Source organism: Diabrotica virgifera, chromosome 2 (genome assembly GCF_917563875.1).
Source record: "Diabrotica virgifera virgifera chromosome 2, PGI_DIABVI_V3a".
In the NCBI taxonomy this organism is placed as follows: Eukaryota; Metazoa; Arthropoda; class Insecta; order Coleoptera; family Chrysomelidae; genus Diabrotica; species Diabrotica virgifera.
Window position 1 is genome coordinate 180,261,423 of NC_065444.1, and position 26,061 is coordinate 180,287,483.

The following is a 26,061-nucleotide window of genomic DNA, read 5'->3' on the forward strand; positions in this document are numbered from 1 at the left end:
TAAATTGTGTGTCTGTAAAATTATTTCAGGGTGTTATACAAACATATTCATATCACCACAATTTTCTGAGTCATACCATGTCGAGTATGCTTAAAAAACACTAATCTAAAACCGTTTACAACTTGGCAGGATAACTGCAAAGATGAATAATACAAAAAATTTATTTGTATGTCATTAAAACAATCGTATCCTATTAAATATTATTTTCCTGAATAATGTCTCGGGATCTTTACACACTTTTCAAATCTAATAGCAAACTGTAACATCTTTATTTTAAGTGATTAGATCATATTTTTATCTAAGTAAACGCAATAAAAGTAAATAAAAATTTTTTACAATTTATTGGTTATAGTAGGGAATTTACCTACCCATTATATTATACAGGGTGTCCAGAAGCTCTCATAACAAACGAAAACCGGAGATTCCTCAGATAATTTTAAGAAAATTTAACTCAATTCACCTAGTTCAAAAATGCTTCCGTGGAAAGCTAAAGCTCTTTAAAGATGGCGTCTTGTAATTCATCATCGTCATAATTCAACCCGGATCTATCCAATGCTGGATATAGGTCTTCCTCAGTCTTCTCCATGCATTTCTGTCCTGTACTGTCTGCATCAAGTTTCTGTCGATCTGTTTGATGTCATCAGACCATCTGGTTGGCGGACGACCTCTACTTCGATATGCTTCGTCTAGAAGAAGCATATCGAAGTCTTGTAATTAGTTTCTTTAAAATAGCTGCAGAACGCTTTTATTTGGAAAATCGAAAACTGGTACACTTACTTATCTTCCAGAGGTCAATTGTCAAATGTCAATTATCAATTGTCAATTTTTAGTACCGGTCATAGGGGTCCGTTTTGGGTACGGAAACGGATATTTTATCGAATAACTTTTCTGTCTAATTTTTAAGCATTTCTGACACTGGATTATTAAATTCTGGGATAGTTTTGTACTAAAAGGTACTTTTGCTTTAACTCAGAAGAATATGCAGTGTTCTAGAAAAATCGATTTGAAAAATTGTTCGTTTTTTGGTTTTTTGAGTTTAAAAGAATTTAGGAAAATTCTATTTAGGAAAACGAAAACTGCTACGTTTATTTCTCTTCCAGAGATGAATCGATTTTATCAATTGTGAATTTCTAGTACTGGTCATAGGCATCCGTCTTGGGTAAATCAACGGATATTTTATCTCAAAACTTATTGGTCTTTAAATTTTTAGACATTTTTGAGAGTAGAGTATTAAATTATGAGGTATTCTAGTACTAAAAGTTACTCTTGCTTTAAGTCGGCAAATGCACCGTTTTTTTATTTTTTTTTTAAATTTATTTCAAATTCAAATAAAAGGTGTACAATATAAAAATGGGTGGAAATTGCATTTTAGTGCATAACATGCATCCAAAAGTGCATAAACCTGTCAAAATCAGTGTATTAAGGGCAAAATTTTGTTATTTGGGAGGTTTATGGAGTTACGAATACGCAAGCAGAACCGACCTCCGAATCACCTAGTGCCCAGAGTTGCTGCTAAGGCACGTCATCTGGAGTTTCGTGGGATATCGGCAATAAATTAAAGAAAACAGATTATTCGAGGGTTTTTGGGATGGCCGAACACGAATATGACATTACAACCGACCCTCGGAACACCTGGTGCCCAGGGTGACTGATCTCGAATTTAGACAGTTTTTGGAGGTCGATTCTGATGGCGTATTCATGTTCAGCAACCACAAAACTCCTCGAGTAATCTATTTGCATCACTTTAGTGTCTGAAAGCCTCGAAATTTAAGAATATGGCGTGTATATTAGTCACCCCGAGCACTAGGTAAAGATCTGTTCTAATGTGACATTCTTGTTCAGAAACCCCAAAAACCACCTGAGTAATCTGTCTGTATCAATTTACTGCCGAAATAAATATATGTGTGGTACAGAAAATGCTTAACAAATAAAAAGGTACCATAAAATATCATTTTATTATAATACTAAAATACAGGGTGTCCCATTTAAGAAAACTCAGAAAATACTCATTCCGAGTTTCAACCAACCCCGTATACTCAAATTAAACATTTTGGTATACTATTAATAACTGACAATAGTAGACTATATTAAAAATCGTTTAAACATAAATTAGTAGAAGTTTGGATATCAAATCACTAACAATATGTATAGGGTATGAATGTTCCTACAAAATTAACAAAAAAACGTAATTATATTTTAAACTACCTCGTATAATATTTCAAAACACTATATTTTATTAAAGAGAACATCGAGTAGAATCCAAAAATGTAAAAATATACAGGGTATTCCATTAAAAAAAAAACATAAATTTGTGTCACCCTGCGAAAACGGGTAGCCCTGTATATTAGAAAATACTGTTAAATCATAGTCCTATCTGTGGCCCATGTTTTACCTAAATAACTTTTTTCGTATATCTTACGACAAACGAGTAATTGGACTTTGTCACACTAATGCCCCACCCTGTATACAAAATAACCATAAAACCATCCTGCCTCTTTGTAAATAGACTTATATTAAGATTCTTGAAACATGTGCAAAATGGCATGACTCAGAAAATCGTTGACTTTTTCACGAATTTTCTTACAAATCTAGGACTCCTGCCGTCTTACAAGAACCGTTTAACCTTCCTGCCGAGTACCGAAAAGGTATTGATTGTATTTGAGTATTATAACTTTTTAAAGGCAGGACTAAGAAAATCACGGAATCAGGGTGAAAATTTTCCGCAGAATTTTCCAAGGGACACCAAGTAGCAATTTGTCGACGCGACAACGTTGTCTACCGCGTGGCAACGTTTTGTTACAACGTTGTTATTGTCTAGAAGACGACCCAGTTCTGCACTAATTTGGTGGACGATTTTTGAGTTGTCTTGACGTTGCCTAGGCAACCTTAAGCGTTGCATAAGACAACTGAAGCGACTATAAAAAGTGCCTGCGTGCAATGGTTGCTCAAAGAGTCGGACTGGTTATGTTTTTTTACCTATATAAAAAGTAAACTATTTTGACATCATATCAGGTATTTAAATTTATATAAATACATAAATAAGGACTTAAACAAAATTACCTGATGTGAAATTTATAAACGCATCTCAGATTACCGTCAAATATGGATATTCCACCTTTAAAAAACACACGCGCTCGTTTTTTATCACCTTTTTAACAAAAAATATGCAAATTTAAAAAATCTAATTTTAATATAAAAGCCAGAATTTATGTTAAATATGTTTTGTATAAATTTAATGTATTGATGGTGCTTTTAAAGGTACTAGAAAATGCCTGTATTTTTTATATTTTGTGTTTTTATTTTCTTTACATCCCAAAAAAACCAAAATGGTGCATTAAACAACATTACCAATATTACTTAAAATATACCTTATTACCAACCATAGACGGATGAGACAACCGAGAAGTCCAATCGCCGACCAAACACGGCCTGGACCGACTATCCCAACCACTTTAGAACGCACCCTCTTATTGGGTGACAGAGGTCATGTGACCAGTGCAATGAAGTGCATCATTCTCCTTAACAGCGTTGCCACATTTAGTAGATATCTACTGTTTTGGTATATTTTTGATATTATTTAAAAAATTCTAGTAGGCAATGTTTTTTATTAGATGTTTGGTATATTTCAATATTTTGTTATCACTAAAATAAAATTTGCTTTTTAATAGTATTCACCCCATTTCTAAATTAATTTTCAGACATTTTGTTACAATTTCCCAATGTCATTACCGAAAATAAGATTCAGGACGTAGATGATGATAATAGATGGACAGAGAAATGAAACTGGTAAATACCAGATCTAAATAAGGAAATCTTCATATAATTGGTTTGGAGAATTTTCAAAATGATTGTAACGCTCGGTTTCATAATCAGTTAAAGTGGATTTTAAATTTTAAGTAAGTTGGTACCTACCTTTATCACAATTCATATATGGGTAAATGTCAACTTTAAAGTGAACTTTACTTAATATTTACTTTAAGTTGATTATGAAACCGGGCGATTTCGACAGGTAACCGTTAACACAGATTTTACTGTATTTACAGGGCCTAAAAAGAATCTACTGATTTCTATTGATTTTTTGAAAGCAAAACTACTATCCGCTGCAAGATAATTCGGATGGGATTCAGACAAAATATGTACAAAAAGTACATATTTTGTCGGAGTTTCAGCCAAATTATCTTGCAACGGATATAGTACTGAAAGAGTAAGAACTGGCCTGGCAACCCTGTCTAGCAAAGCTGATACAAAGATTTAAGCTTATCAAATCTACTGATAAAACAATGGACAATGGAGAAACCAGCTAATAAAAAACAAATAAACAGGTTGTTAAATAAATCGAAAATTTCCAGCAAAATAAAATATAAAATAATAAGAAAAAAGTAAGGTTATAAAGTAAATTCCTTTTTTGCTCCTGAAGTTGCCGTAAACGTGTCACACATCTATAGAACTATACGTAAAGGCCCTGGGGTCGTGAGAGACAACTACCTAGTCGGCCAGAAAACCCATGGGCGTAAATTAGTTTAGCATTATAACGTTTTTAAGTAGTTGCGATTGTTGAAAAAACTTAACTGTGATATGTAGTTGTCACAATAGTAATAACTTAGTTGCCCATATAACTAAAGATATTACTTAACGTTGTAACATCGTAATGTCAGTCGGGTTAGGGGTCGTTGGCCGAAACAACTGAAAGTCCACTGTGGTAACGTTATATACAGTGCATTTGTTTGTACTGACAACCAATGCGTCGAAAAATTGCTACTTGGGGCGTATACTTAAACATTAGGAGACGTCATGCCAATATTTTTTTTGATCATTTTGAAATAAATATGTTTAGTTTATTTAGTTGGCAGGACCTAGAAAAATCATGAAAATTTCATTATTTTCCTTACATGTTTGTATACACATTGTTGTGATCTTGTTTTTGAAATCTAATGATGTTCTCAGATGGAATTTTTCTTAATTAATTAATCAATAATTATCTCATTAATCAAACAGATCAAATACCAATATAGTGTCAATCTCAGGGCTAAATTATAATATCATTACTTACTTTCGTGGCTTCAAAGTATTTCTCAGTGGATTCCTAATCGGGATAGATAAAAGAGAGTAAAATAATACACACATACGGATTTCAATTAGAAATTATAAAAATCGTTTATTTTATCTAAATGGCAATAACTGCTTAATATTTCTTATATCTTATCTTTCTATCTTTATTTAATACAACAGTTACAAAAATGGGAATCTTATTTCTTTTTGTCTCCAAATTTATTTTATTTATAATAAACTATTATGATTTATCAGTAACAAATTGATTTAGGTTTGATGAAATTTTTTTAATAGTGATTGTGTGGCTCAATTTTCAATGTGGTATTTAATACACAAACCATACATTCATGTCATAACAAAATAGACTGACCTTTACTGATGATTTGACAATGTCTTCACACAAAACACGTTTCCTATTGGCTTGGGTTGCGATCCAACGACTCGTCCAAGTCTTCCAGTAATGCCTCGGCTCCTTTGAAAACTACTCCTCGTACAGCCCTCGTTCCTGCCTTCTCCTGATGCCGTGTTCTACCTTTTTCAAACACTTCAACAAAAACCGGGATACTCTAGACTCAAGGAGTTATATACTATCTCGACTCGGTCTATCACTCGCTCCACGATATCTTACTTTTTATTTTTTAAAGACAAAACTAACCAACCGGCGTTTCACTTTTTTGTACACTCTTCTCGAAAACTGGACTTCGCCTCTCTATCGCTCAAAACAATCTGACCTCATTGCTCATTCATTCTCCTCCTTCTAAAATACCCCTTCCAGCATTCAAAAATCAACCACTCCCAAGCAACTTTCAATTATCCGTATTAACCAACACAAACTTTCCTTTTTCTAAATATCTTAATGGATTTCAAGAAAAAATAATATTCCCCATTTCAATTTTACTTTTCACATTAACCCTCTTTACAAATTGAATAACCTATTATCTTATTTGCTAGAATATGAATTATCGGTGGTTATTCACACCTTTCCACGAACACTTTCTTTTTAAACATCACTCTAATTGTTTACTTGAGTCGTATTGTTCCTGGGGTTCGTAAACACTTCTCCGAAACACTATCTTAAAAACTACCTATACATAATTTGTTTTATACAGGGTGTTCCAAATTTAAATGCCCGCGGTCGAGAAAAACGAAAACCTTTATTTTTATTTGAATTTTAAATATAACTATAGACTTTTATTTCTTATGTCAAATAGGAATATAACAATATATACTCCGTTAGCCCGTTTGCAACCCTCCTGCCCAAAAAATTTTCTTCATAAAATCGATATAGTATCCTGTCTATCTACGGATATGGCAGGACTTAGAAATTCATCGCAAAACCCTATTTTTATTTTTTGGGAAAATCTAATTTTTACAGGAAAATGTCACAGGAAATTTGTCGATGTTTCCACAGATTGTAAGTACATCGTCTACCCTTCCAGTATTGCAAAAGGCAGGACTTAGAAAATCGTGGCTGAACTTCTGTATAATATCTCCCAGTCTACTAGTGGCGTATAACAAAAATGTGCTATACTAGCAATAAAAATTTTTCATCAGCAATTCCCTGATAGACGACAACTAAGAAGAGAAACTTTTGAAAATATAGGTACTAGAACGGTTTCAACGGCTGGACACATTACCATAAATCTGATCTAACAAAAACTATTGAAAATAAAAAAAGGAAATTAATGTAATCCTTAGAGTAACTGAGGATCTGCATATTAGTACGAACGTGAAGAAATCTAAAAAATATAACCAAAATATCTACAGGAATAAAAAAGTGTAGTTGTGTACAAAGTGTACACCATCAAAGGGAGCTAAATTCAGGAGTATATAAATCTCAGTTCGACCGTTCTTATAATCTAAGTATCTAGTCTGTTGAAACCGTTTTAGTATACTTTCAAAAGTTTCTCTTCTTAGTTTTTGTCTATAAGGGAATGGCTGATGATAAATTTTTATTGCTAGTAGCTCATTTTTGTTATACTCTCCTAGCACAAAAACAATTTTATTCAGTTCCTCATTAGAAAAATTGATATTAGTAATGATGACAAAGCAACTGGAACTATAAAAATAGTACAATGTCAGATGTTTAAGCAAATTTTTTGTCATAGTCAACTAGGGAGAATATTGTTTGTTTTATTACCAGAGAACGGCAGTTCTCGTCAGTGGCGCACAATACATGTGACACTATATACAGGGTGCGCCAAACCTCTGGTTTTCTTTGATTACGGCTAAACTATGAGATATACAAAAAAATGTTTATAACAAAACTAATGTGTATTAAAGAGGTCTATAATTTAAAATTATTTTCAATTATACAGGGTGAGTCAGAACGACGGTATGAACCAAAGTTGTATTTTTTTAAAACGAACACCCTGTATATTAAATCATTTTTGAATATATTATTTAAAAATATGAAAAATTTGTATAAGGTCTTATAGGCCTGAAGTTAATAATTTTCGAAACATTTACATTTTTATTGAGAAAAATGGTAATATTTATAAGGTTGTGGATTATGTTTCCAAGGAAATAAAAATTTAGGTGATAGGTCAAAGTTTTTAAAATACAGTGTTATTTTTAAATAATTTAATATTTTTTACTTTTAGCCATAAAATATACAGTGTGATCACTATTTGCAAATACAAAATTTTCTCATTTTTTTTTAAATGGGACACCCTGTATATTAGTTTTGCGTTTCGTAGCAAATATTACAACCTTTCTTTTGGTATAAGGTTGTATGTACCTAGCATGTTTCGTTTTGTAGACATTTTAAAAAAACTATAGATTTTACGTTTTTGCGGATTTTTTATTTAAAAATTTTTTTGCAAAAAAATAATTATAATCTGGTTTTAGAAACATACACTAAAATATAAAATATGAAAATAAAAACGTAATTAAAGATTAAAATAAATCGTATGCTAGTACAATTCAATTGAATTTAATAACTTTAAATTATTTTACAAAAAATATTTTACCATATTAATGAATGCATAAATTAGTTACTAAATTAAATAAACAACCAAATTTTAAATCAACCGTAGTAATTCTTCTACCGCAGCAACTTTCCTGTACCAAATTAATTGTTAGTTATATTGTATTTACGAGTAAGATCAGTTAATAACTTCTTAATTTACCTACATCTTGAGAACGTATAAAGTATGATTTGAAACAAATGAACCTTATGGAAGTATATTAAGAAGTAAATAGTATCTATAGTATTTTTACTACAAAAGCGATATTACGTAGGTCAAAATTTTTGACGTAAGAGAACTGTCAAAACATTAGAATGTGACTTTTCAATGGCAATGGTGAAACATGGCAATAATGAAAAGTCACATTCTAATGTTTTGACAGTTCTCTCACGTCAAAAATTTTAACCTACGTAATATCGCTTTTGTAGTAAAAATACTATATGTACCTACTCGTGTCACAAAAGCTGGTAATAATTTCTAATGGTTTCGCCCAAAACAAATGTCATATCCAAAAATTTTTCGGTTAAAAAATTAAAATTTAAAATATAAAAAATTGTTACAAAAATTTCAACTACAAAAGTATTACCAGCTTTTGTGACACCAGTAAATACTATTTATATTAATAAATAATTTGGCTGATACATTTAACATTCATTTGTTTCAAAGCATACTTTATAATAATTTTTATATTCTCAAGATATATGTAAGTAAATTTAAAAGATAAATTAAAAGTTTAACTAAATACAATTTAACTTCTTCTTCTTTATGTGCCGTCTTCTACCGAAGGTTGGCGACCATCAAACGATAGGTTTCTCTGTTTTGTGCCGCATGTATTATGTTCGCAGCTTCTGGTATTTGAAACCATTCTCTCAAGTTTCTCAGCCAGGATTTCTTCTTCCTGCCCAAACCTCTTCTACCTTCAATCTTGCCTTCGACGATAAGCTGTAGCAGACTGTACTTATCATTACGGAACACATGGCCCAGGTATGACGCTTTCCTCCTTTTAACAGTTGTTAACAATTCCAACTCTTTACCCATTCGTCTCAATACCTCTGTGTTGGTCACTCTGTCTGTCCAAGGAATTCTCAGTATGCGTCGATACAGCCACATTTCTAGAGCCGCTAACTTCTTTATAGTTGCTGCTGTTAACGTCCACCCTTCTACTCCGTAAAGTAGCGTAGAGAGTACATAGCATTTTGTGGCGCGCCATCGGAGGTTAACGCTTAGGTTGCGGTTGCTTAAGAGCTTTCTCATTTTTATGAATTTGGATCTTGCTATTTCAATTCGGATCCTAATCTCTACGTCTGGGTCCCACTTATCATTTACTGTATATCCCAGATATTTAAATCGGTGTACTCTTTCAATACGTTCGGCTTCAATATTCAGGTCGATATGTTGAATGTTCTTTTTACTGATCACCATAAATTTAGTTTTCTTTCTATTGATCTTCAGTCCAAATTGGTTGCCAGTTGTATTTACTCTATTTAACAGTATCATCTGCATATCGAAAATTACTTATTGGTACGCCATTAATCTTGATGCCCTCATTGTACTCTTCTAGTGCCTCTAGAAATATTTGTTCCGTGTACACGTTGAAAAGCAGTGGCGAAAGAATACAGCCCTGTCTAACCCCTCTAGAAATGGTTATGTTTTCACTCACCATATGTCCATTCTTTATGTGGGCTGTTTGATTCCAATATAGATTTTTTATAATCTGGATGTCCTTAGTGTCAAGTCCTGAAAGATGTAATAGTTCTATGAGTTTGTCATGTTTGATAGTATCAAATGCTTTCTCATAGTCGATAAAACAGGCGTAAACATCTTTCTGTTGATCCAGGCATTTTTGAATCAAGACTTGTATTGCAAATAGGGGCTCTCGAGTTCCAAAACCGCATCTAAAACCGAACTGTGTTTTACTTATGCTGTGTTCTAATTTTGCTCGTATTCTGGAATGGATAATACGCAAGAATACTTTAATTAGTTTATTAGTTTAGTTTAATTAATTTAACTAACAATTAATTTGGTACAGGAAAATTGCTGTAGTAGAAAAATTACTACGGTTGATTTAAAATTTGGTTGTTTATTTAATATAGTAACTAATTTATGCATTCATTAATATGGTAAAATATTTTTTGTAAAATATTTAAAGTTATTAAATTCAATTGAATTGTACTAGCATACGATTTATTTTAATCTTTAATTACATTTTTATTTTCATATTTTATATTTTAGTGTATGTTTCTAAAACCAGATTATAATTATTTTTTTTGCAAAAAAAATTTTAAATAAAAAATCCGCAAAAACGTAAAATCTATAGTTTTTTTAAAATATCTACAAAACGAAACATGCTAGGTACGTACAACCTTATACCAAAAGAAAGGTTGTAATATGTACTACAAAATGCAAAACTAATATACAGGGTGTCCTATTAAAAAAAAATGAGAAAATTTTGTATTTGCAAATAGTGATCACACTGTATATTTTATGGCTAAAAGTAAAAAATATTAAATTATTTAAAAACAACACTATAAAAATTTTGACCAATCACTTAAATTTTTATTTCCCTGGAAACATAATCCACAACCCTATAAATATTACCATTTTTTTCAATAAAAATGTAAATATTTCGAAAATTATTAACTTTAGGCCTATAAGACCTTATACAAATTTTTCATATTTTTAAATAATATATTCAAAAATGATTTAATATACAGGGTGTTCCATTTAAAAAAATAAAACTTTAGTTCATACCGTCGTTCTGACTCACCCTGTATAATCAAAAATAATTTTAGAATATAGAGCTCTTTGATACACATTAGTTTTGTTATAAACATTTTTTTGTATATCTCATAGTTTAGCCATAATCAAAGAAAACCAGAGGTTTGGCGCACCCTGTATACACGAAATTATCGATTTTCTAAATCTGGCTGAATTGAAAATTAGGATAAATCCCATCTTAAAGATTAGAAAAGACTCGCCCATCCATATGTTACCTCTCCATTTTGGTCCAAGGGTGTGGATTTTACGGACCTTCCCATTTAGGGTCTGTTTTTGGTTCTCGTCCACAAAACTCCCAAAAATTTCAAAAATTTAAGTTCGACCTTTGCGGCTTCTGATAATACTGATCATTTTTTCTGACCTTTCCGATGCATGTCTAATTTTGAAAATCGGTTATACCATTCAAAAGTTACCGAGCTCAGAAATGTCACTCAATTTTTATTTAAAAAGGTGAAAATGTTTGTGGATATGTATGTAAGTATGTATGTATGAGTGTGGAAAAGTTACACCGATCTGAATTTTTTTCTCTGTTTCCAGAGGGGGTCGGGACCGATTTAGAACCGGTGTAGTTTGTGACTTTTGGCTACCCATAAACCAGCTATACGGCTAGGTAGATACAAAATGGCATATTTTTGGGCGTATATATCTTAGGTTTAAGGAGAGTCAGGAAAACCGTAAATAAACCAAATCAATAGCGTAGAGTTAAGCTTTTCAATGGTGCCTAAGCGGTCAAGTTCATACCTACACACTGCTCAGTATGGCCGAAAAACTGAAAAATTAAACTTTGAAAATTTTGTTTTTTCGACAATTACTCAAAATTTCAACCTACGAATTGCGCCAATAACTGAGCGTTTGTAGGAAGACTCTAGATGTGCCTAACGGTGTATACCCTCATATCTGGGAAAATTCGAATTTTTAAGTTATAGGCTTCATAAGTATATGGAAACTCCATATAGACTATCAGAAAATAGAAAAAGGGAAATCGCGAATGTCCTCTTCCCCAGTAAACCGGATACTTCGTTCATCCCGAATGTATGCACGCGCCCGGATGCAGTTACCCCTATGGAACTTACCAGAGCTGTGGAATCATTAAAGACGGGGAAATCTCCGGGACCAGACCGTGTGCCATCCGAAGCAATCAAACTGTTGACTAATCCGAAACCGGAACTAGTAACGAACATCATGTCCCAGCTCCTTACGGCCCAGGAATTTCTCGACGCGCTAAAGTGGGCACGCCTCACACTAATCCTGAAACCCGGAAAGGACCCAGGAGAGGCTAGCTCTTTTCGACCAATCTTTCTCTTAGATTGCTTAGGCAAGTTGTACGAAAATATAATCAAAAACCGCTTGGAAGCAGAACTAGAGGAGAAGCACGTAATTTCGGCTAGGCAATACGGTTTTCGAAAGGCAAGATCGGCGATTGACGCGGTAAAATACATCACCGACGGTGTAGGGAATAGAAGAAGGAGGTGGGCCGTGATAACTATGTTCGACGTCAGAAATGCGTTTAACTGTGCAAACTGGGGTTATATTATACAAAAAATGGAAGCCGCCAATATCTCAGAATACCTAATAAACATTGTTAAAAGCTACCTCACAGATAGTTATGTAACTGTGGAGAAAAATATAGATATAAAGCTAACAGCCGGGGTACCTCAAGGCTCGGTGCTCGGCCCAACTTTATGGAATGTTCTATACAATGGAGTGCTAGAGATTCCATATGGCAGAGATAGTGTAGCCGTGGCCTACGCCGATGACTTGGCCATTCTCACAAGTGACATGTATCGGGTGTTAGTTGAGACCGTAGAAGATTGCTACAAGAAAGTGAATGATTGGATGATTGACAATGACCTTGAACTTGCAGATGGCAAAACAGAGGTCGCCATCCTAAAAGCCCCGAGAAATGCGCTCCTGCGCTAAATATCTGGGTATAGACCTCGACAAAGGACTTAGATTCACTAAACACCTGGAAAGAGTGGTGAAGAAGGCGGAAGTGCAGACGACGGCCCTCCAAAGAATTACACCTAATATTGGAGGTCCGAGCAGTTCCAGGAGAAGGCTATACCTACATATCGTTCAGTCTACCCTTCTTTACGGAATCCCAGTCTGGTTCGGGGTACTAAGATACCAAAAGTACAGGGATATGATAACAAGAGCGCAGCGTAAACCTCTGTTGAAAGTCACCAGTGCATATAAAACTACTTCTACCAAGGCCTTGCAGGTGATAGCGGGCGAGCCCCCCATTCACCTATTAGCCAAGGAACGCCAATTATTATACGAAAACGGCAATGGTCACGTACCGGAAGTAAGGTCAATCGCACGCGAGCGGATCATAGAAGATTGGCAAAGGGAATGGGAGGCAGAGCACACGAAAGCCCAGTGGACTAAGAGACTGATCCCAGATGTTGGGACGTGGTACGACTGCAAGTTTAAGCGTGTCAATTATTATTTTACCCAATTTCTAACAGGACATGGATCCTTCAGAGCATTCACTTTCGCAATCTGGAAATCAAACGATGACACGTGTCAAACCTGCCACGCGAGGGAGTATGCGGAACATTGTATTTTTAGATGCAATGTTTTCGCCCGTGAGCAGGGCACCCTGCGAAATAGGCTAGGCGACTTTGGACCTGATAATTTTCTGCGAATAGCGACTAGCAGTAAGAGCAACTTTGAAAACATTATTGATATTGTAACAAAAATAATGAAGCGTAAGTCCCTAATGGAAAGGTTGGAGCAAAAATTTGGGAAGAAGTAGACCATGACATAACTAAATAAAATCCTCAGAGCCGGAAACCCGAGGTGGGGTATGAGGGTAGTTATAAGGGGTCAAAGTCGCCGTTTTTATTATTTTTTTTGCGAAGCTCATGATCGAGATAGTGCACCAAAATTTGGGAATAAGTAGGTCATGACGTAACTAAGTATAATCTCCAGAGGTAGATCGCTGAGTGGCCGATAAAGGGGTGGGGGTAGGTGTCAATATAAAAAATATAAGGGGTTTTTTGCGACGTTCTAGATTGAGATAGTGCACCAAAAGAGAATAAGTAGACCATGACTTAGCTAGTAAAATCCCCAGAGCCGGAAACCAGAGTTGGGGATGAGGGTAGTTTTAAGGGGTCAAAGTCGCAGTACGTATTATTTTTTTTGTGACCTGGCACAACATTTGTCCCCCACGCAGCGTTCCGCCCCTGGAGATTTTACTTAGTTACGTCATGACCTACTTACTCCCAAATTTTGGTGCACTATCTACATCATGAGCTCCACAAAAAAAAAAAAAATAATAAAAACCGCGAATTTTACCACTTATAACTTCTATTACCCCTTCTTCCGCCACTCTGGTTTCCGCCTCTGGGGATATGACTTAGTTATGTCATGGTCTACTTATTCCCAAATTTTGGTGCACCATCTCAATCACGAATGTCGCAAAAAACCCCTTACATTTTTTTATATTCACCCCTGCCCCACCCCTTTTTTGGCCACGCAGCGTTCCACTCCTGGAGATATTACTTCGTTACGTCATGACCTACTTATTCCCAAATTTTGGTGCACTATCTCAATCACGAACGTCGCAAAAAGCCCCTTATATTTTTTATATTCACCCCTACCCCCACCCCTTTGTCGGCCACGCAGCGTTGCGCCCCTAGAGATTTCACTTAGGTACGTCATCACCTATTTATTCCCAAATTTTGGTGCACTATCTCGATCATGAGCGTCATAAAAAAATAATAAAAACCGCGATTTTGACCCCTTATAACTACCCTCGGCCCCCACTCTGGTTTCCGGCCGTTGGTGAAAGTCATGTACACAACTAATTCAACATATCCACGTATAGTTTTTCCATATTACTTATCACGCACAAAATCCGCTGCCAGCTCTTAGACTATATTCACTCGCAAATAACTCAAAAAGTATTGACTTAGTGAAAAAACTCTATAGAACAAAAGTTGCTTAGAATTAGTAATTTTATCCAATTACGGGCCTAGTTTGAACGTATTTATATTTTTTCACCCCCGAGAAAATATTTTTCAGCCCTTATTTCCCAATTTTTGTAAAAGTATTTTTGCAAGTAGCAATAAGGGATGAAAGGGGAAAGTTATTGCAGTCATTAAAGGTTTTCACCTCTTATTTTGTTAAACCTCCATCGATTTGCATGAAAATTGGTGACTAGTTAGAGCATACCTCAAGAAATAAAACTGATTTAGTGCCAACTTGTACTTTTACCCTGGTGGTGAATACTACCCCTTCCCGCGGGCGAAAACAATTTTATTAAAAATAACCCCACAAATCGATAGAGGGACAATTTTTAAGTCCAATTTGTTATATCATGTTATTAAAATAAATCAATCCTTTTTGAGTTATTAAAGATCAAAGATTTGTCTATTTAGGAGCATATGCGTGAAGTTACGGATGATAAAAAGAACATATTAATTAATTAGTCTAGGCGCCAAATAGAGGTCACCGTGTCCTTTTCAATTCTGATGGACAAACTCAACGGTTTCTTATGGATTTTTGGCTGCTGATTACGAATTTCGAGGGTGGATTTCGATCCGAGTGGTCAAAAAATTGTTATAAACAATTTAATTGTTTATAAATTGTTTATAAGGCTCTGGCTCATAAACTAAAAGAGATAAAAAAGAATGTTTCAAATAAAATTTGTTCGTTAATAAAAAAACGAAGAAAAAACGTTTACTAAACTTAAATCCACCAATTAGAACTCAAGATATTGTAAAATTAGTGCACAATGCAAATTGCAAATTGCAAAATAAGTATTTTTCGAAGCTTTATCGATCGTAACTCGGCTTCTACGCATGAAAATGAGCCTTAGAACGCCTTATTTTAAAGTTTAATGAATATGATTCCAAACAAAGTTTGTTAAATTACTTTGTTTTCATTTGTTTTAAAGTTATATCCGTTTAAAATTAAAATTTTCTTAAAAAATTGTAAATTAATTTGTATATAAGGCTTTCAAGCAAATTTGAGCTATAAACATTTATACTTTAATTAAAAGTAATGATAGAAGAACTCAAAAGGAACATTTTGAGCTTTAAAAAATGTTCGTATGTTTATTTTTGGCCAAGATATCGATATTTTAATAGCGCGCTCTGAGGCGCGAGATTGACTCACCGCGTAAAGGTTCACGAGCAAAGGGCTTGTTTATATGTGGGCGGTTTACCAACGTCGACTGCGCGGTTTACCTGTTTTACTTGATCTCACCCTAATGCCGCCTTTGAAGTTTCACCCTAATACCAAGAAAAACAGGGGGAAAACAGGTAAACCGCGCAGTCGACGTTGGCAAACCGCCCACATATGGACAAGCCCTAACTTCTCGATGCAAATTATAATTTGTATGTATATTATATACGTGATCTTCATTTTTCATTTTTGAAGATCCTAATAAAATTTTATCATATAATTTTTATAATTAAATCATCATACTGTACCTCGTATCACCTTTCATTCTATTTATTTTGTCTTCTATTTTTTGTACTAAGTGAGAAAAAAAACCATTAAAAACTAATATTTCAGAAATATAACTAAAAAGTAAGTTGGTATTATTTATTAATACTATTTTTACAAACATTATCTTTCATGCATCTGCATCGATATATACAGAGAATCTCAGGTTTTTTACATCTGCATAAGTTCTTAGAGCAATTTTGACAGTTACATGGTGGTACTAAGTATGTTCTTGTGGGCAGTAAAACTAAAACTTTCTGGGGCTTCAGAGTCTAGTTATCTAGATGATATCCATATAAAGTGGATCTGGTTCTTTTGCAACATCTTCAAGGCAAGTCAATTGTGTGTATGCCGCCACAACATAAATGCTCGTCTTATATGCAATGATGATGCTGTAAAAGAACTCGATTCATTTTTATATGGATATCACATATTGGCTCATTTGCATGCGTAGAAGCCGAGTTAAGATCGATAAAGCGTCGAAAAATAGTTACATACTTGACTGTGAGCCGCTTTTGCGCCTCATAGAGCGCCATTAAAATATCGATATCTTGACCAAAAATAAACTTAAGAACATTTTAAAAAGCTCAAAATGTTCCTTTTAAGTTTTTCTATCATTATTGTTAATTAAAGTATAAATGTTTACAGCTCAAATTTACTTGAAACCCTTATAAACAAATTGATGTATACTTTTTTTAAGAAAATTATAATTTCAAACGCGTATAACTTTAAAACAAATGAAGACAAAGTAATTTAATAAACTTTGTTTGGAAGCCTATTAATGAAGCTTTAAAATAAGAACCTCTAGGGCTCATTTGCATGCGTAGAAGCTGAGTTACGATCGATAAAGCTTAAAAAATACTTATTTTACAATTTGCAATTTGCATTGTGCACTAATTTTACAATATCTTGAGTTCTAACAGTTGGATTTAAGTTTAGTAAACGTTTTTTTCTTCCTTTTTTATTAGCGAATAAATTTTATTTGAAATATTCTTTTTTATCTCTTTTAGTTTATGAGCCAGAGCCTTATAAACAATTTATAAACAATTAAATTGTTTATAACAATTTTTTGACCACTCGGATCCAAATCCACCCTCGAAATTCGTAGTCAGCAGCCAAAAATCCATAAGAGACCGTTGAGTTTGTCCATCAGAATTGAAAAGGACACGGTGACCCCTCTGGCGCCTAGACTAAATTGTATGTTAGTAAAATATTATTTTTATATTATTTCGATATTTAATTGAATTTTTTTATATCAATATAAACTGAATGTGTCCAGAAACTGGGGGTGTCCAATAATGGGTACATTTGACATATTCGAATACACTTTTGCTAAATTTATAATCTCGAAATAATATAAAAATAATATTTTAGTAACATACAATTAATTAATATGTTCTTTTTATCATCCGTAACTTCACGCATGTGCTCTTAGACAAATCTTTGATCTTTAATAAATCAAAAAGTATTGATTTATTTTAATAACATGGTATAACAAATTTTACTTATAATTTGTCCCTCTATCGATTTGTGGGGTTATTTTTAATAAAATAGTTTTCACCCCCGATAAGGGGTGGTATCCACCCCCAGGGTAAAAGTGCAAGTTGGCACCAAATCATTTTTATTTCTTGGGGTATGCTCTAACTAGTCACCAATTTTCATGCAGATCGATGGAGGTTTAACAAAATAGGAGGTGAAAACCTTTACAAACTACACTAACGTTCCCCTTTCATCCTTTATTGCTACTTCCTATATCCACTGAGGTGTCAGCCTGAAAGGGGTCATAATCATCAATATACAATAGACACATTTCACATGCCAAACTCCATATTACTTATGACAATGATTTTTCGGCTCTAGCTCTTAGACTATGAGTTTGTTTTTGTCTTTCTATTTGACTGAAAATTTGAATTACCTACACGTATTTTGATAATATGTGTTAAATAAGTGTTTATTGACTATAAAATTGTAATTTTTATATGTTTTTAGGTATGCTTGGAGAGAATTCACGAGTGTCCAATTTGTGGTGAAGACATGGTGAGTCTTCTGATGCTTCGTCACTTTCATTCCAACCATAGGGATGCTATATTGGAGTCTCCTGCGTTTCTTTTCAAGTTAAATGATCTTTTAGACGTGCCTAGTGTTTATATATATCAAGAAGAAGATAATTTGTTTTTTCTATATATTAGCTATAGTAAGTCAGAAAATACAATAAAATTATATTTGCTTTATATTGGGATCTATAAACTCGCTAAAAATATATACCATGAATTTACTGTAAGTAGTGAAAACAAAGACTTTGATATTGTATTGAATCCAAAACCATGTACTGATGATTTTTTTGTTGTGGATATATCACATATTATGACAAATTTGATACAAATTAAATTTAAATTAATTGATCGTAATCTAAAAGTTTTGACGGCACCTGAAATTAGTAATGCTGTGAGGTCACCTATAGTCAAAAATGCTCCACTAGAGAGTCAAATTGAACACCGATCAGAATTCAATTTAAAATGTAATATATGCCAAGCCTATTGCATTTTTTCATTGACTGGATGTCCAGTTATGTATTACTACATTGATGAAAAAAATAGTTATGTATGTTACTATTGTACGCAGTATTTCAAACTTAAGATAGATGAAGCAAGTGCTGAAAGAACAATTCCCATTAATATATTTGAGACAATGAAGTTTTTCAAATGGAATTGTAGTAATTGTTGTAGCGATTTTGAATTCTCAGATATACAGTCACATGAAATAAACTGTAAATTAGGTCGACAATTTACATGCCCTAGACGAAATTGTAATGAAAAAGGAACTGCTAGCCAAATGATCGAACATTTGAAAGATTGGCATTTTTGTATGGCGTTTGGGTCTCACTTTAAACTACCTATTGATTTTATTAAGTGTTATGTATTTGTAAAAGAGTATATTGTATTTTTACGTGAAACTAATACATTAGAGTTTACAAGTTTTCGACATAAATATATTCACGTGGAACTAGTAACAAAAACTGACAATGATCGAAAAAGTCCATTAGCTTTGTTTTTTAATAACAACAATGAAATTTTAAGAAATTATAAGTGTGGATGTGAGAGTGAAGTATTTGTAAAAGTTTTTGTATACTAGTTAAACTAAATACATACTCTTTATTGCAACACCGGGGTTCAATTCGAGGTCCGGGACAAATTTTTTATTCTTTAAATTAACTAAATTTTTATCTTTGATTACTAAATAAACAATTGATTAAATTAGAATGAAATAAGTATTAGGCCGTCCGCATATGGGACGACGCTCGAACTACTCGACTTGATTCCAGTCGCGTAGGTCTCTCCCCTCCCGTCAAGTTCCTTCGTTGTGGCGTTGAGCTTCATACACGGAGCGTTTAGGATTACAAATCTCCTCGTCTTGTACGACTCTCGTCGCTTGCGATCCGTAGCGCACCAGAAAGTTCGAGTGAGACGCACGTTTCCAGCCATATAGGTAGTTTATTTTATTTGTTTCCTTCGTTTTTTGTTGTTTTTTTTGCGCTTAATTAAGTTTAATTTAAAGATCGGAACATGTTATGTTCGTTGATTGTACCAGCTTTGTGGAAATATATTGTTTGTAATATAAAATTGTGAAAACATTGAACTTCTGTTTCTGGGTGTTAATGTAAAATTCGTTGGGGAAGTAGAAAAATATCCTCAGTATAATGCTCATTGTATTCAAATTATACTAAAAATGTAAGAATACCGTACTTTTCACAGATCGAAATAGTCGTTTTGGTTGATCTAAATAAAAAATGCGTTCTTCCTGGTTGGAAGATGTGAGCAAACTGAATCGGCTAGTGTGCGGAGAACAATCGCTTGTGCCGCAAGGTTCGTACAAGACGAGCAAGACGCGTTAACTTCGAGACGTGTCTTCGACCGACCCATGTGCGGACGGCCTTGTCTAAAGCCTCCTCTACACATCGGCAGACGCATCTGCGGATGCATCTGCCAATATATCATCACGCGCTGACCACACATCTGTAGGTACATATCTGTAAATAGTTCAGTCTGTGTTAATTCTCGGGTGACGCAATATCTACTTTGAATTCACTGCGAAAACTAATGCGTCGTAGAGGTCCGAGGTAAACAACAGACGATCAATTTACCCCATCTACACATCTGCGGATGCATACGCAGATGCCGTCCGCGGACACGTCTGCCGATGTGTAGAGGAGGCATAAGGTCCGACTCTAGGTCGACCTTAACACATCTGCTTTCCGGATGAAACATTTTTTTTTATAAAATTTCATATATAGACAAATATGACTTGCATGGGTTGCCTATCAAATTCTTGTCATAGCTATCCTTAAGGGGGAGCGTAGTGTCTGAAATCAACATTTCAAGCACATTTTTGTGAATTTTTGTTAGAAAGTATGGTAGAAATATTTTATTTTTAATTTAAATAAGCATATTCAGTACAATTCATAGAATATTAAAAAAAAATTTAAGAAAAAACATTGAAAAATAAGCCAACTGTGGCAAATTTTTAAAGACACTTCAAAACACAATAGGTCTGGATCCCGCGTATGAAAAAAAGTTGATTAATAGCAAGCTGAAAATTTGTTAACAGCTTAAGGGTGTCTAGTCGGATAAACTTTGATATATGAGAACACTGGAACAGGAGTAGTTTTAATTGTGGAACAGGTTAAAAATTTGGAACGGTCAGACCACGAAAACGGCACATTTATTTTGTCCGACAGAACAGACTTAAACTCTCAGAACAGAGATTAAACTCTTATGCAAAAATCAGACTGCTATTTATCACCTGTTATAATTACTGTCATTTGACATATTCTACGTGTTCCACTCATTAAAACGCCCATTTGGTGATAAATAGCAGTCTGATTATCTCTGTTAGGAGAGTTTAAGTCTGTTCTGTCGGACAAAATACATGTGCCGTTTTCGTAGTCTGACCGTTCCAAATTTTTAACCTGTTCCATAATTAAAACTTCCCCTGTTGCAGTGTTCCCAACGCGGGATCCAGACCTACAATGGATTTTATTAAATTCAAAAAGATTTTATTAGCTTATAAGTTTCTCGTGGTAACGCTGTCGAGTTTTTTTAGTTTTATCGATATTTGACTTTTTGGTATCACTCAGAATCAAAACAACGGATTTTTTTTTGCAAAAAAGGGTGAAAATCAACATATTTATTATTGTTAAACAAAAAATAAGCGTAAAACAAAAAATATTTCGACAGCGTTACCTCAGGAAATGTCTAATAGTCCAGGGCGCATCTGTTTTGAGATGGACGTTGAGAGGTGACTCAAATTTTTTTGCAGAAATTGCTTAAAAATAACTCAAATAATTATATTTGAGTTATCCTCCTACTCAAAATGGTCCGGAACATTGTTTAAATAATCAAAAAAACCTATTAATTTCTGAGAAAAGTTGTACTAACATAAAAGTTGCGTAATTAAATTTCCTACAATATAGAGTTGGTTAAAAATTTAAAAAATAGTCAACCTTGTTGCAAAATAGCAATAATTGCGAAAAAAACCATACAAAAACAAGTATTGGCATTTTACGTTTTTCAACCATTTATGCTACACTTAGGACTAGTGTTGCCAGGTCCGATTTGTTTTTAATCGGCACATAAGCAAAAACAAATCGGGATTTAGGGTTGTAGATCGGGACAAATAAACAACAATAGCCCAGTAAATGACCGTTTTGGAGTGTAATTTTCAGAGTCAACTCCGAATTGCATGAAAATCTGGTTTTAGGTTCTACTTACTGTCTACTTCAAAGTTGAACTTGTACCGTTGGTTGCTTTCACTGACAGTTACAGGTACCCCTTCTCGGGGGTAAAAAAACGCGCGTTTAAAGTAAGTCCCAACATGGATCAACTGACTAACTCTAAAAAAACTTTTGTTCTATATAATTTTTAAACTAAGTTAATACTTTTCGAGTAATTTTATCGAAAAAAATATTCTTAGCAAAAATATAGCTTTTAAAAAAGCAAAAAAATTGTATTTTTAGAAAGTCTATAAAACCAGTAAAATCAGTTTATAGCTCATCAAAAATACGTTCTCATTCGTCAAATTCCAAATCGAATTTTTTAACTTTAAATAACCAAAAAATTTAGCAATTTTCGGGCAAAACCTATTAAAATTTTTTAAAGTGTTTAAAAAAATCTTTAAGGCCGCCGTAGCGCAGGCGGTGGTATGCTTGCCTCGAGTGCTGGTGGTCCGGAGTTCAAATCCTACCGCCGGCAAGAACAACTAGACACTTTTAAAATGTCTATAGGCCCCAGGTCGACTTAGCCTGAATAAAGTGAGTACCTTGGGTAAAACCAGGGGTAATAATAGGCGGTTGAAGCCTAGCACTGGCCCTGTTACCTTCCTTGTAAACTGATCGTGAAAATCTCCCCTTATTTAGCACCGTAAATAAAATTAATCGTTAACGATTTCCATTTACTTTATATGTGTATTGTTTATACGATCTGTAAGGTTTACCGGTTGGGAGAGCTTAGTTTTGAAAAAAAATTGGTTTTATAGTAAAAAAAGTTTCCTAAAATATTGGGAAATGCCCCTTTTCAAAAAAACTTCAAAAGTATTAGGGATACTAAAAATCTCAAGGAGTAAAAAGTAGGTAGGTTTTGTAAATAAAGTAAATTGTTTGTAAAGCGGTAACGATTAATTTCATTTTGGGTGCTAAGTAGGGGGAGATTTTCACGGTTTTTTACCAAAAAAAGGAGTCAACTTGATTTTAAGCATAACTCGCGTAGTTTCGATGCTAGAAACTTTTTTAAAACATAAAAACAAAGCTTTCTTAAAAAAGTTTTAATTGGTTTTTTCCGAAAAGTGCTTCATATTCTAGGTTATTTCACGTTGAAATATTTGATTTGGAGTTTGACGAACAAAAACGTATTTTTCATGAGCTAAACTTTGCTTTTGCTGGGTCTATAAGACTTTACGAGTTCTCAATTTTTTTCATTTTTTTATATTATGCTACATTTTTGCTAAGAATGTTTTTTTCGATCAAATGCTTACTTTTTGAGTTATTTGTGAAAATCGCCTGAAAACGTGATTTTTTTGTCGAAAAATACACATTTTCAATCGTAAATAACTCGAAAAGTATTAACTAAGTTAAAATTCTATAGAACTAAAATTGCTTAGAATTAGTCAATTTATCCATCTCCGGACTCATTTTAAACGCGCCGTTTTTCACCCCCAACTAGGGGTGTCTGTCACCTCCCGAGTAAAAGCAACCAACGGCACAAGCCGTCCAAATTTTCATGCAATTCGGAGTTAATCCTGAAAATTAAACGGTATCGTCGTATTTCCCGTTCATTTAGAGCCCGCGCAGACTGCAGACTTTTTAATCGGCCGATAGTTTAGTCGGCTTCTTAATCAGTACAGAGAGGTGGTATGCATCGGTGAATCGGTGTAATGTGCGCATCTGTATACCTCTCTGTACTGATTAAGAAGCAGACTAAACTATCGGCCGATTAAAAAGTCTGCAGTCTGCGCGTGCTTTTGCTGGACTACAAGGTGTTTCTATAATCTGTATTTAATCCTACATAATAAAAATAATCAGACGAAATTACAAAAAAAAAATCGTAGATTGAGTAAATTATTTATTTTTTATTAAAATTATATTTTTCATTCGATTTTGCTGCTTTTAGGAGTACCTTGTTTTTATAACATAGTATAAAATTCACTGTAAGTCCTCCTGAAATTGGTTTTCGTGGGTGAAAATCGGGACATTTAGTGTTCCGATCAGGTACAAATCGGTACGCGTCCCCAGGCCCCTGAAAATCGGGAAGTCCCGCGCAAATCGGGACACCTGGTAACTCTACTTAGGACCTTCATATTTTACCCAATAAAACTCTATAATATAGTAAAACAACACTGTAAATTTCATTAGGATCGGTTTAATAGAATTTGGAAAATAAATTTTGCAATCCAGCTGTCGCAAAAAAAATCATTTTTTTTTAAATGTTGCAGGACTGAAAATAAAGCAGATAGCAAGTTGAATTTTCTTTTACCCATAAAAGTGTACTGTACCTTTCATTTGCAATTTGCAAAATTAAAATTGATTAATTACCACGGCGTCAGGAAATTTTTTAAATAAACATTAATTTTTGGTGCTACGCGCAGGACAGCGGTGTTCGATTCACACAAGTTGGTTTCCACCAAAATTTCTTCCAATCTTTATCTAATATATTATTTTCTTACTCTATATTTTGTTGTATTTTAATATTTTAATTCCACAAAAATCAAACTAATTTTATTATTGTTTGTGAAATAATGTTTAAACAATTGCATATGTTTAAAAATAATAAACTTTTATTCTCTAAGCTAAAATATATAAACAAAGAAAGTTTTTGCTAAAAAAAGTGTCATTTCAAAGGATAGAGTATGTGTTTTTATTTTGCAATAAACAAATTTATTTATTTATATCGAAATGTAATAAAAATTAAAATGCATAAATCATTATCAAAGGTCATTGGAATGTCCAATCAGAGTAAACTATCCGCTGTCCTGCGCGTAGCACCATTAATGTTTATTTAAAAAAATTCCTGACGCCGTAGTAGTTAATCGATTTTAATTTTGCAAATTGCAGATGAAAGGTACGGTACACTTCTATAAGCAAAAAAATTTCAACTTGCTATCTGCTTTCTTTTCAGTCCTGTAAAATTTTGAAAAAATAATTTTTTTCTGCGAAAGCTGGATTGCAAAATTTATTTTGCAAAATCTCTTGAACCTATCTTAATGAAATTTACAGTATTGTTTTACTGTATCATAATGTTTTTCTGTTTGAAATATGAAGGTCCTAAGTGTAGCACAAATGGTTGAAAAACGTAAAATGGGAATACTTGTTTTTGTATAGTTTTTTCGCAATTATTGCTATTTTGCAACAAGGGTGACTATTTTTTAGATTTATAGCCAATTATATATTATAGGAAACTTAATTACGCAACTTTTATGTCAGTACAACTTTTCTCGAAAATGAATACTTTTAAAGTTATAATCAAAAAACGAAGAGAAAAATCGAATTTTTCTTTCATTTTTTGACATTTTGATTATTTAAACAATGTTTCGGACCTTTTTGAAAGGGAGGATACCTGAAATATTATTATTTGATTTATTTTTAAGCAATTTCTGTAAAAAAATTTGAGTCACCTCTCAACGTCCAAATGTACTAATATTTTTACAGATGCGCCCTGGTCTATAAAGGATACGATATTTTGCTTGTAATCGGAACTTTAATATATTGTATATTTCATATTTTTAAGCATTTATTGTTTTACTTATATTTTTATTGATTAAAATTTTTATAACTTATTTATTTGTCATTTTATTATCCTATAATTTCAGTCTTTTATTTTGAAATTCCAGATTCAAATTATCCTAATAAAATTACTATTAATAAGCTGGGACATAATTATTTACTTTCTATTTTATCAATGAAATAGAAAATTATTTATAATCTGTTATAATTATATATCATCAAAGAAAATACAAACGAGATGATGTCATTATCCCTCGTATACCGTTGGTTCCAACAGATTAACCATTTGATTTTAACCGTCTATAAATTTCCCGTGCCATTGGTTTTTACCATGACGATAAATAAATCGGTAGTTTTTTGGATGCTTGCGGGGAAAAGTTAGAGTGCCCATGGTTCGGGCATGGAAAATTAATCGCGCGTTGGAAAACCGCTATCGTTGTAGAATTACGCACCGCAAAAAATATGGCTTATCAAAAAGAATTAAATTGAATCTTTTTAATGCATAATATTTTTAGTATATTCTTAGTTTTCTGTTAA

General features: G+C 33.4%; 1 protein-coding gene across 1 annotated transcript in view; it reads left to right on the forward strand.

Annotated features, from left to right (window-relative positions):
• LOC114335847 (uncharacterized) overlaps positions 1-25,577 on the forward strand; it is a 32,769-nt gene extending 7,192 nt beyond the window's left edge. The window contains exon 2 of the mRNA XM_028286138.2: positions 18,243-25,577. Coding sequence (XP_028141939.1) covers positions 18,243-19,385 — 1,143 coding nt within the window. The 3' untranslated portion in view covers positions 19,386-25,577. The remainder of the gene's footprint in view (positions 1-18,242) is intronic.
• Positions 25,578-26,061: the final 484 nt, after the last annotated feature.